At 41.4% G+C, this 13,901-nt stretch overlaps 1 protein-coding gene across 3 annotated transcripts in view; it reads right to left on the reverse strand.

The window, feature by feature from the left end:
- Nucleotides 1-13,901, reverse strand: part of LOC137532599 (NACHT, LRR and PYD domains-containing protein 3-like) — a 738,694-nt gene that overhangs the window by 407,907 nt on the left and 316,886 nt on the right. For all 3 annotated transcript variants that reach the window (XM_068253288.1, XM_068253297.1, XM_068253308.1), the window contains one exon: nt 7,473-9,201. In XM_068253288.1, the coding sequence (XP_068109389.1) occupies nt 7,473-9,201 (1,729 nt within the window). The remainder of the gene's footprint in view (nt 1-7,472; nt 9,202-13,901) is intronic.

The raw sequence follows: 13,901 nt of genomic DNA on the forward strand, positions 1-13,901 counted from the left end.
CATGCTGTGCTAGCTTCCCCTGTTGAATAGACTCTGTTGGTATTTCAGCTCTGCCCAATTAGCACATTAGTGTCACCAGAGCTTTTCCGGGAGCCTTAACAGGATTTCTTGCTAAACCAGGTTGCTTTAGCCATATGCTAACGCAGGCCCATTCAGCCCTCATGGCAAAAGGGGGGGGGGGGGGGGGGGAAGGCAGGAAGGAAAAACTTCTATTTTAAAAATAAAGAATGTCAGTTTTCCGATCACGGTTGCGATCGGACAATCGGCCGCGAATCCTCGGACGACTGGGCGTCGCCCGGCGTCACAATTGGTAACTTCATCACATCTATCCCATTACTAATGTTAAATGATGAAGACAAGGCTCTGTTGGATGCCCCTATTATGCTGGAGGAAATAGAGATTGCAGTAGCTTCCTTTCCTAACTGTAAGGCCCCTGGCAGCAATGGCATACCCATAGAGGTCTATAAACAATATTCAGAACTTCTGTTACCTGAACTACTGGAAATTTTTCACCATATATTTCAATAAGTAACACTTCCCCTTCTATGACGGAAGCCATAATAGTTTTCTTACTTAAACCAGGTAAGGGTCCCTTACAACCAGACTCGTATAGGCCCATTTCTCTGCTTATGACAGATGTGAAGATACTGTCAAGGGTCTTGGCAAATCGTCTCTCTAAATTAATAAATATAATAAAAGCTGACCAATCAGGTTTTATACCTGCAAAATCTACGGCTATAAATATTCGAAGAGCATATTTGAACATGCAACTTCCTGCTGACAATTCAGGTGATAGGTGTATTTTGTCTTTGGATATTGCCAAGGCCTTTGACAGTGTAGAGTGGAAATACTTATATACAGTACTTGAGGCTATGCATTTTGGGCCTAACTTTTTGAAGTGGGTACAGATTTTGTATAAGTCCCCTAAGGCATCTTTGAGAGTAAATAATGCAAGGTCAGATGGGTTTGTGTTGGGCAGAGGATCCAGGCAGGGCTGTCCTGTTTCGCCATTACTGTTCGCTATTGCTATAGAGCCTTTGGCTGAAGTAATTAGAAATGCTTCTGACATAAAAGGGTTTCAATTTGGTAACCTTGAAGAAAAGGTGGCGTTATGCGGATGACACACTTATTTTTCTCCAGGATTCCAGCTATTCTCTTGTTGGGGTCATGAATGTCCTTTCTCAATTTGGTCGTTTCTCAGGCCTTTTGGTGAATTGGAATAAGTCTTGCCTGCTTCCTCTGGATAGGATTGCCCCTGTCCTCCCTGATGGATATGCAGATATTCAGGTAGTTACATCTTTTAAATATCTTGGGATTGTGCTATCTCCCAATGTAAGTTCTTTTGAAGCTTTAAATGTTACTCCTCTACTGTCTAGGATTACACAAAAGTTAAAGACTTGAGCAAAATTACCATTATCCCCAGTTGCTAGAATTACCTTACTCAAGATGGTCACCATGCCACAATTGCTGTATATTCTACATAATTCTCCTATTTGGCTGCATCTTAAACTACTTAAAACTATTGATAAAATATTCAGAGATTTGATTTGGGGTAATGGGAGAGTTACAATTAAACTTCAGTATGTGCAATATCCCAAGGACGAGGGTGGTTTAGCAGTTCCCAATGCTTGGGTCTACTATTTGGCCTCCCAGGCTCGGCACATTGTAGGTTGGATGCATGAAGATTTGGTGGATTCATCCAGATTGCTGCTTAATAGAGTCTTGGGATTTGATTCCATTTATGCTGCGCTTGAGGTGAATGTTGTGAAATCCCTGAACTTTAAGGCGGAGACCCTAATTTTGTTGCAAAAGAATTGGGAAAGGTTTAGGGTCATGCAGAGTATCACTGGCTGTACAAATTATTCTCCATTATATAATAACATGAGATTACCAGAGTTGAGAGAGCTGACTTTCCTAAAGGTGTGGGCCAGGGAGGGGGTTGACTCGCTATCTCATATTCTTGAGCAGGGGCAAATGTGTCATATGAATACTATTTTCACAAGACTGGGTACTGCTGAGACTCCATTAATGTGTTATCAATACTCTCAATTGGCTCATGCTATAAATCATCAGAAAGCTGATGTGGATCTAAGTTTATCTCCTTCTCCTATATTCAATATGATTAGTCAAACTACGTCTAGAAGTGGATTTATATCTTATAGTTATGCCTTCTTATTAGCATTTTTTCTTAAAAAATATCCATTGAAATGTTTAGAAGGGTGGCAACGAGATTTGGGTGATATGACTGGGGAGGAATGGGAGGATATACTCCAGACCGTACCTACTATCTCTACCAATGCTACACAAAAATTATCCCAACTTTCTATAATTCATAGGAGCTGTTTAACTCCCCAAAATATTACACAGTATGGGCTTGAGGGAAGATCCCTTATGTGCTAGATGCATGAGAGACCATGGGGACCTTCTGCACGTTATGGAAATGTCCAAAATTGCATAGGTACAGGGGGGAGGTATTTGACTCTTTAGACACTGTCACTTGCTCTGCCATTTCGAGAACAACTAAAACCTGTGTTTGTGGTTTATTATCTGGTCTGAATATGGCAGAACATATGCAATTAATGGTACAAAGGGTGTTGTTCCAAGCTAGAAAATTAATACTATTGATGTGGAAACAACCACTCCCTCCCAAGGTTAATGATCGGTTATTACATATGAATAATTACCTGAAAATGGAAAAATTAATATATGCTCACAGAGGTGCCCCTCAAAAATGTGAGAAAATATGGGCTCTGTGGTTAGATACCCCCGGTCTTGCTGATTATGATCTTGTAAAAGATAGAATATTTGGAAATTTAAACTCCATCTGAGCTCTATATATTATGTGACAATCATTATATTATTGTTAACAATACCTCTCATCTTCCACAGTGATAATTGATGCTGACGCTATATACTTTGTTGGATTTAATAATTGATGTCAGACTGTTTTACAGACTGTTGGATATGCTACACTGCATACCCTGTCATATGTTCCTTTTCTTTCTTGAATAAACATTGATTTAAAAAAAAAAAAAGATTGGTAACTTGCTGGAGTTGTTCTGTAATTGGTCTTTTTTTCTATTTTTTGGCCATTATTTTGCCTTGGGTGTGTATAGGACTTAACCCTAAAAAAAAAAAAAAAAAAAAAAAAAAAATAGTGACCGGAGTATGTTCAATTGGATCTTGAGTGGTGAAGTTTGTTTTTGATCCTATACATGGTGTGGATATACTACTATTAGGTTGATCTGAGTATAGAGTATTGTTTTCTGTGAGAGAACAAATGACATTAATAACTGGACTACATGGTACAGTGTTAGATAAATCTGTATATGAACAATTCGAGGTTGATGAAATATTTGAAAGTGAAAGAACAGAATTGTCATGATAGGTGGCCTCCTTGTTATTGATGTTATTGGTGGTGGAGGAAGCTGAATCAATCTCGATAGTCTCTCTTTGGTGTGTTGCGTTATTGTCTGTGTCAGTTTCAGCTATTACTTGATCTGAGCGAGGTATAGAGGGACCATGGGATTGCTGGTGGTTAGAGTTATATATGATTCTAGTTTTTTGGCCATTGGAGTCCTGTGCTAATTCCATTCTTTGTCTGTAATTAGGATATTTGGGTTTTTTCTTTCTATTTTGATACTTTGGATTATGAATGGGATTTAGTTTCACTTCCTTCCTCTCCCAGTATGGTCTCTGTGGGAGGGGTGGGGGATAGGTTTTTGGTGCACCATTTGTGCATATGTATTGTAATGGTATTTTAGGTTGTTTGAATAGTTGGATGGTGGTACAGGAGTACCGTATATACTCGGATACAAGTCGACCTCGTGTATAAGTCGACCCCAATATTTGACCCTCTTAAGCTGGACTTTTTTTTATTTACTCAAGTTTAAGTCTACACAGGAAAGTTAAAGACTGCACTTGGGCACCAGGATGTCTCAGTGTGGTCACTGTGACCCCTCTGTGTCCACCAGGCTGTGTGGCCCCTCTAGCTATGTGGCCTATGTCCCCCTGGCTGTGTGGCCCCTGTGTCCCCTAGCTATGTGTCCCCTGTTTTACAGGAGCTGCAGCAGCCAGCATCTGTCTCCCCTTCCCCGAAGTGCTACAGCACACAGCTTGCCCCCCTTTCCCACCACCAAGGAAAGGGCCCCCCTCTCACTCCTTCCCCAGCAGCTTTCCACAAAGCCCCCCTCCCTCCCATGACCAAGCAAAGGATGGCCGCTTCTCCCTCTCGCTCAGCTCTCTGTGTCATCTAATGCAGCATCAGCGCTGAAGCAGAAACTCACTGATTACACAGCGCGACATCCTCTCTTGTCCCTCTGCTCGTTTTGGTCTGTTAGTTTACAATACCACAGCTACGGCTCCGATGTCATGTGACTTATGTGTCATGTGACATCGGAGCTGTAGCTGTGGTATTTGAAACAGACCAGCGTGAGCAGAGGGACTAGAGAGGATGCCGCGCAGTGTAATCAGTGAGTTTCCGCTTCAGCGCTGACCATTATATGATGCAGAGGGGGGAGAGAGGGGGAGAAGGCCATCCTTTAAGTGGTGATGGGAGGGAGGGGGGCTTTCTGGAAAGCTGCCTGCGTTAGGACTGGGTAGGGGGAGAGAAAGAGGCTCCTCTACAATTCTCGGCTATAAATTGTGAAATTGAGGACTACTCAAGTATAAGGCGACCCCCCCACTTTGAGTCAGTCCTAAATTTCTCGACTTATAGGCGAGTATATACGGTAGGTAAAAGTGTCTTTCTCTGAAGGGGTATGTTGTTTGCAGGACGAACATTGTTTGTGTTTGTGGTAACCGGTGGTGTTGGTGTGTTAGGATGCTGAGTATCTGTTGTGTAAGAAGTGGGACATTTCCATGCTCGGGTAAAACCATGATGGTAATCTTCTTGGTCACGTTTAAACTTAGCTAGTTTGGATTGGTATGGCTCTTTCTCGAGTTGGCTAAGCCTATGGCTTATTTTTTTGTTCCAGTGTTTGTATACATCCTTGGTAGAGAATGGTTCTAGCTTTTTGTACATTTTTTTTAATTTCTGGCTGTAATTGTACTATAATATCAGTGCATTTAGAGATAATCAGGTCCATGGCCTCGAGAGAATTTTTATCCCAGAAATTATCCCAATTATCTGTAAATGTTGAATCATCCATAAATGCAGATTGAATGCTAGATCTAAGACCCCTGGAAACAATTTGTGCTTGTTTGTACTTCTTCATGAAATGGATATCGAAATTGTGTTTGATATCTTTCTCCAGTATGCTTTCAAGGTCTCTCATCATGCTGATGAGGACTTTGGCATGTGCTTTCTTTCAGCTACTGCTCACCACCCAGCCAGCGCTGTGGTGCATCTGAACTGAGACTCTCCCTGCTAAGGGATTGAGTCTCATACAGCCCACAGGTGCCTGCAGCTCTGCTGTTACAGCCAGTGCTGGGAAACCAACGGCTACAAACCAGACAGCTGCTCCTGATATCCTGCTTCCAGCCACAGGATCCCTTTGGACAAAGAGCCTGCTTCTGACCTGGTCCCTGGTCTGAGAGGGACAAAAGCCTGCAAGCTGATAATACCCATAAGGGCATATCAGCCACCACATCAGGTGAGCTTTGTCTACGACCGGCTGGTCTACCTTTTATCATTAGTCTTCTGAGTGCGCTCTTTTTGTGTTTTTTTTTCTCCCTACCCCATGTCCTTTATAGATCGCTCATATCGATAACTTATATAAAGTTAATTTACCTCCTCTTATCTAAACTAAAGGGGGAATTGTCACATCTTTCTAAATTTGAACTATCACCCTCTGGTAAAATAGCAGCATTTAAGATGCAGACACTACCCAAGATATTATCTCTCTTCCGCACACTGCCAATTCCACTACCTCCTAGGTTTTTTTTTAGAGAAGCAAAAAAAAGCTACTCCTCAGATATATATGGAGGCACAAGCGACATAAACTTGCTTTCTCCTTACGTACCGTACCTCCCAACTCAGGAGGGTTTGGCTTGCCAGACCTACACAAGTGTTACTTAGCCTGTCTTTAATACATGTCCAGATATTGGTGGAAAGGCCTAATAATTAGTGCCTGAGGACTATCCACAAAATTGACAGATTCACCCACCATATTGGCCACTTGTAATGCATGGAAGTTCCTAGCGGAGGTATCTGACCATTCGACATCCAGCCGTAAGTTAGACATACCACTATCTGCTCTTTCATGGGCAATCCCTGACTTTAACCATATCCACTGGGCTAAACTAGGAATATGTACTTTAAATGATCGGAAATCTGAAAAAGAGTGTGCAAAGCAGTAATCAAAGCAAAAGGTGGCTACTTTGAAGAACCTAGAATATGACCTATTTTCAGTTGTTTCACACTTTTTGGTTATGTATTATACTTCCACATGTGTTAATTCATAGTTTGGATGCCTTCAGTGTGAATCTACAATGTTCATAGTCATGAAAATAAAGAAAATATACACACAAAAACACACATACACTAACGTTAATATAAGGCCTGGGATATACTAGAGATTGCGAAACACAATTGTTAGCGCTTTGTGTAAGCACTTTGCAGGTGATTTGCGGTGATTAAGCCATCTCATATATGATGTACAAACGCTCACAAAATGCTGCATGTCCTGTGATTATGATTTCTAAAATCGCCACTGCTCTAGTGGGCTCAACACCATAGCTTGGCATTAGCAAATCTTTTTTACAAGCGCCGGCAATTCTCAAAACTCTAAAATCATCCAAAAAGTATTCTAGTGTGCCCGAGGCCTTACAGATGAAAAGCGGGCACGAGCGCCCATGTGTTCAGGTATTTAAAGAGCCGTTTTCTGCAGACTGCGATTTGGCATGAGGGGGGCCCAGTAGGTTTTCCCAGTATGGGGCCCAGAAATTTCTGAAGGCGGCACTGGCTGAAACCTTTTGTTTAGTAATGATGGGCTGTGTTTGTAATACACATATATATTGCCACACATATACAGTATGTTCCAAATTAATGTTTAGGAAGGATTGATTCCGTTTTAAACAGAACCAATTCATTTCCTAGCACTCTCACCACATCAGTTTTCAATACATTCCAGCTAGGAAAATGTATGTAATGACAGATTTATAATGTTGAAGCAATGCAATGCTATGGACCATTGATTTACTGTCACTCTGGCCCTGCCACAAATGGACTTAGATTTTACATCCTGTCCAATCAGTACTATCGATCTTAAGCCAAAACTGACTGAAATTCAATTGATCTAACATTTTGGGGAATCTGTTCTGATCAGAATGGATCAGAGTGATGGAATCTGCAGGGCATAACATAGGGAAGTCTGTGTATATGGGCACCACTCTCAGCCTCATTGTCACATGTGAGAGAACATTGTATAGATGAAGCTGCACTAATGTTTGGTTATCTCTTCAGGGACAGTTCCTAAAAACACAAATTGTAGAAGAAAAAAAAAGATAGATTTATAAGTTTTAAAATTTACCTTAAATCCCTGATGGTGTTCAGAGCTGGTGCAAGTTTCCTCAGTCCATTATCCTGTATATTACATCTCTCCAGCTTTACCTCTTCTGTCTCTGTGCAGCATTTCAGGATGTAAGACACCACAGAGCAGTCCAGAGGGGTGAGGTGAACACCTGAAAAGTCAATAAGTTTGTGTGACCCGACACACTGTGACACCAGAACCTTATTCCTGCTCTCGTACAGACAGTAGAAGACATTGAGAAGCCTCCTGGAGTCACTTTCAGGTTTGTCATGTCTTTGTCCTTCTGCAATGTTCTCCTGTAACCAGGTGATCACCAGTCTGGAAGCCTCAGGAGACAATCCCCCCACATAAGACTTCAGCAGGGATCTAGCAGAGTTGTCAGAGAGACCACAGAGGAAACGGAGGAATATTTCAGCACGGCCGTCTTCATATGAAATAGCCTTATAAAGCGATGTATGTAATTTGTCAGGATTATAGCGGATAAAATGAGCTAAAGCAGCAGCAAACTCCTGCAGGGTGAGATGTAAGAAGGAATAATCCACATCAGGAGGGTGACCAGACTCCATCATGAAGCATGAGAAGAGATGCTTATCACATCTTACACAGAATGTGTCCAGATCACGCTTATCAAACACAATCCTGTGATTCATGACTCCATGTTCTGCCATCCACCCCAGAGAGGTCAGCAGTTCCTGGGCAATGTGAGGGTCATCTCGGTTCTGATTGTGATTGGCCAGAATGTTGGAGACAAAAGCCACAAAGAGTTGTGTCACAGTTTTGGGCAATGATGTCACCAGCTGGTCAGTATTTGCTGGTCGGTTTCTGTAGCACATTGATAACACGGTACAGATGATCCAGCAGTAGGCCGGGATGTAGCAGAAAGTGTACAGGGTGTCATTCTCCTGCACATGATCAAACGCCTTCTCTGCCAGTTCCTTATTATTAAAGAATTGTTCAAAGTAAGCCAGCCTATCTGCATGGAGGAACCCCAGGACCTCAGTTACTCTCTGGAAGACACGAGTATCCACCAATGCCAGTCTGGTAGGGCGGCTGGTCATCAGTACAGAGCAACCCTTAAGTAGAACCTGACTGACCAAACTACCCACAATCCCACCAACATCTCCTCTTTGTTTTGGGTGGCTGGACAGTTTACTTGATGTGAAATCCATTTGGTGAATACTTTCATCTAAACTATCAAATATAAACAGAAGTCTCTCAGGAAGACACAAGATATCCTCCAGCTGCCCCTCCAGATATGGATATCCATGATCTTTATGGAGAATCATCTCCTCTAAGCTGACCTCAGTCAGTTTATTAAGTTGCCGGAATCTGTAGAAGAAGACAAAAGCAAATCTCTGGTAGAGTTTTCCAGTCAGCCAGTCATAGAGAAACTTCTGCATCAGTGTGGTCTTCCCTATTCCCGGCACTCCGCTCACCATTACCGCATGAGGGATACACTGTGACTGGGGGCTCCAGCGGAACAGCCTGCTGGGGGAAATGTGTTCCAGTCCAGTCTGCACTTCCTTCAATAATTCCTCATGTTTTATCCCCGTCTGTATGAGCTCATTCTGGGGACGCTGCCTGAACTGGTCAGTGGAGACAACAACCAGGTGCACATAGCGCTCGTTGATGGGGAAGCTTTGTAGCCCCAGGTTAGATCCAGGTGGTTGGTACTCCACTAAAGTCTGATGTCTCTCCAGCAGATATACCTTGTGCTGTTCTTGTATATCTGGGGAGAAATAAACAGTAGAATTATAGAGAACATGGTGTGGGGACAGAACATTATATCCATACTTAGTATATATGTCACTGAAATTACAGCAATATGTTACAATAGGTGTGATCTCTCAGGGAGATATGACAATGCCATGTGGGCTTCAGGCATGGATTCATGGGAAGAGATGCTCCTCTGCTTTGTACTGTATCACAGATTATGAACACTGTAAGGAACAATAACACATCCCTACATGGAAATATCTGACAATCAGGGTACACACTGATCTCAAACAAAACAATTATCAGTACTTTATGCAAGCAAGGTAAGTATATACAGTACAGGCATTCTGAAGGTTAGGGGAAGATGCAATACCCTGACATGCCACCAGGGGCTGCCTGTGGGTGTGACACTGATAGTTCGATATCAAAAGTGATGTGCTAAACACTTTAAGTTGATGCAAAATTTATACTAACTTTAGGGAAATGTATGCAGCAGAAATATTGGCTACTGCATTTGTTTGGTTCAGTTTCAGGTTGCACACACTGGCATAACAATAGCTTAACAAACTGATATTACTAGTGCGTCACCTTTTAAACAATACCAGTTGCCTGGCCATCCTCCTGTTCCTCTGCCTCTAAAACTTTCAGCCATGGACCCTGAACAAGCATGCAGCAGATCAGAAGTTTCTGACATTATTGTCAGATCTGACAATATTAGCTGCATGCATGTTTCGGGTGTTATTTAACCACTTGACCACTGAGGGGTTTTTACCCCTTTAGGACCAGAGCAATTTTCACCTGTAAGCGCTCCTCCCTTTTTTTGCCAATAACTTAATCACTAATAATCACAACAACATGATCTATATCTTGTTTTTTTCGCCACCATTAAGATTTCTTTGGGAGGCACATTATGCTAAGAATTATTTTATTCTAAACACATTTCAACTGGAATAATGAAAAAAAATAATTATTTCTCAGTTTTCAGCCATTATAGTTTTAAAATAAAACGTTATACTGTGGATATAAAACCCACACATTTTATTTGATTATTTGTCCCGGTTATTGCAACATTTCAAATATTTTTCTTGTACATTGTATGGCGCCAATAATTTATTTGGAAATAAAGGTGAATTTTTTCAGTTTTGTATCCATCACTATTTATAAGCCCGCAAATTAAAAAATAACTGTTATACACCCTCTGGACATACCTATTAAAAAAGGTTCAGTCCCTAAGGAAACTATTAATTGATTATATATATATATATATATATATATATATATATATATATATATATATATATATATATATATATATATATATGTATGTGTGTTTGGGTACTATGGGGGAGTGTGGGAGGGAAATAGTTAATTTTAAATGTAAGTGTAGGTATTTTTATTAAATAATTTTTTTTAATGTAGTTTTACTATTTGGCCAGAAGATGTCCTCAGTCATTATTTCCGATTCACGTACGTAAGTATGTGAATCGGAAGTAATGAGTGGAACTGTAACAGAAGATTTGAGTGCAGGCGTCTCAGACACCAGCGTTCATTGAATTGGGGGCTTAAATTAATGAATGGGAACTGTGTTCCCATTGATCCATGTCCCTGCTAACCGGCGGTAACGGTAGCACGTGGCCGCCAGCTCCCATTGACTAGTTATCGCGTCCCTGGGACTTCAAATTAAGTTTTCCAGGACGTGATTATACTGCACCTGCTGCAGTAAGTAGTTTAACACTATTGCAGCCAAAAAGATCGGCAGGGCAGCCAGGCAACTAGTATTGTTTAATAGGAAATAAATATGGCAGCCTCCATATCCCTCTCACTTCAGTTGTCTGGAACATCTGTAACTGAAGTGGTTAAATAAATAGCACCTGCCTTAACCACTTCAGCCAGAAGGTGTTTTCACCTTCACTGCAGAACAATTTTTTGCCCCGTCTGCTCCTCTCCCATTCATTCGCCAATAACTTTATCACTACTCATCACTCGTAAATGATCTACAGCTTTCATACTTGTTTTCAGTAATTATTTTCTATGCATTTTATAGGCAAAGACACACACACAAAAAAAAAAAAAAAAAAATACACTATTTCTCTGATTCCATCCCCTATAGTTTTAAAGTAAGCAGTGCTACTATAAATAAAACCCACCTATTTTATTTGCCCATTAGTCCCGGCTATCACAACATTTTAATTACGTTCCTAGTACAATGTAAGGCGTCAATATATTATGTGGCAATAAGGGTGTATTTTTTCTGTTTTGTTTAGTTTTTTTCCATCCCATCAATTGTAAGCCCCCATGTCCTAAAATCACAGTAATATACAGTCATGACAGAATAGAATTAAAAAAAAAAAAAAAAAAGAAAGCTTAGTGTCATATGCCCCCTGTTGGCCGGACCGCACAATGCCTTCCAATCAGTTTCAGCACACAGACCATCCAATCTCGTGTACGCAATCTGTGCACGGAAACCGCTGGGATTCGGCTGCAGACAGACTAGAAGGAGACGTGTATGAACTATAAAACACAAAATATTAGGCTGCCACCATCTCTTTTTAAATAGGAAAGAGAAGCCCACTCTGACTGACTCTAAGACCTGTAAATAAAAATGGTTAACAGAAGCTATTCTGACTAATAACACTTCTCGGTAGCGAATCTTCAGAAAGCGCAGATACGTTCTGGTTGACTGAAACAGAGTGTACAGTAGCTAGGCAACAAATGACTTAAGGTCTTTATTATAAATGCAATATACAATAATTAATATTTACACAAAATAGTTCAGGCTAAGTTCACAGTGGGACGTTAAAGTTGCGCATTAAAACAGCATTTAACGCAGAATAACTCACTGCAATGAAAAATTAATGCCCTCTTCACAGGGCACACGTTACGTTGGTGTCCAACGCTGCACGTTATGTGAATGTACTGCATGCTGTGCGTTATACACGTTATTAGCTGCGTTGGACTGTTTGCACATGCTCAGTAATGACTTGGAAGCATACTTTTCATTGCCTGTATTTTTTACTGTATCTGCTGTATGCGACGGTAACGCTGCGTTGCCTCTTTTTGGGCGCGTTGCGTTGTAAGCTTGCGGTGCGACTTTAACGTGGCATCAAAACGCAACGTCCCACTGTGAATCTAGCCTCAAAGTAACAATTATAGAGACAAGGGTAGCTCAATGTAAAAAAAGAAAAAAAAAAGAAAAGAAAAAAAAAAGGGGGGGGGGGGGTGTTTAAGAAATTTTAAGAAACAAGTGAAACGGTATAGCGAGTTCAGGTGGAAATATCCTTTTTGGGAAAGCAAGTTAAAGTCCTTTGTTTCAGTTCAGGAAAATGGCCGCCAACCACTTGGTCCTCTGGCTGGCCTGATCAGGTGATGTTACACAAGGGAGGACTGCACCTCGCTGTATGCATCCTGGTTTTATTGAAGCTTGGTTTGGGGTGGGACAAAGCCGACCCCCTCCAGGGAGATTCTTAGGTCTAACTGTGGAACACTGTAAGTTCGAACAATAAATGCCATAATTGAGCTGATAACAGATTCATAATCCACAAAATATGACAATTCTTATGACATCAAACTTGCCTAACGTGGAATATCCAGTTCCAATGGTATTTTGTAATGTGCATGGTATGATTACCATGCACATTGAAACCAGGGCATACCGTCATATCGATATATTGCGGCAACGTGTGTGTGTGTGTGTGTGTGTGTGTGTGTGTGTGTGTGTGTGTGTGTGTGTGTGTGTGTGTGTGTGTGTGTGTGTGTGTGTGTGTGTGTGTACATATACAGTGGGTTGCAAAAGTATTCGGCCCCCTTGAAGTTTTCCACATTTTGTCACATTACTGCCACAAACATGAATCAATTTTATTGGAATTCCATATGAAAGACCAATACAAAGTGGTGTACACGTGAGAAGTGGAACGAAAGTCATACATGATTCCAAACATTTTTTACAAATAAATAACTGCAAAGTGGGGTGTGCGTAATTATTCAGCCCCCCCCCCCTGAGTCAATACTTTGTAGAACCACCTTTTGCTGCAATTACAGCTGCCAGTCTATTAGGGTATGTCTCTACCAGCTTTGCACATCTAGAGACTGAAATCCTTGCCCATTCTTCTTTGAAAAACAGCTCCAGCTCAGTCAGATTAGATGGACAGCGTTTGTGAACAGCAGTTTTCAGATCTTTCCACAGATTTTCGATTGGATTTAGATCTGGACTTTGACTGGGCCATTCGAACACATAGATATGTTTTGTTTTAAACCATTCCATTGTTGCCCTGGCTTTATGTTTAGGGTCATTGTCCTGCTGGAAGGTGAACCTCCGCCCCAGTCTCAAGACTTTTGCAGAGTCCAAGAGGTTTCTTCCAAGATTGCCCTGTATTTGGCTCCATCCATCTTCCCATCAACTCTGACCAGCTTCCCTGTCCCTGCTGAAGAGATGCACCCCCCCCAGAGCATGATGCTGCCACCACCATATTTGATAGTGGGGATGGTGTGTTCTGAGTTATGTGCAGTGTTAGTTTTCTGCCACACATAGCGTTTTGCATTTGGCCAAAAAGTTCCATTTTGGTCTCATCTGACCAGAGCACCTTCTTCCACATGTTTGCTGTGTCCCCCACATGGCTTGTGGCAAACTGCAAACAGGACTTCTTATGCTTTCTGTTAACAATGCCTTTCTTCTTGCCACTCTTCCATAAAGGCCAACTTTGTACAGTGCATGAC

Source organism: Hyperolius riggenbachi, chromosome 1, assembly GCF_040937935.1.
Source record: "Hyperolius riggenbachi isolate aHypRig1 chromosome 1, aHypRig1.pri, whole genome shotgun sequence".
Classification (NCBI taxonomy): domain Eukaryota; kingdom Metazoa; phylum Chordata; class Amphibia; order Anura; family Hyperoliidae; genus Hyperolius; species Hyperolius riggenbachi.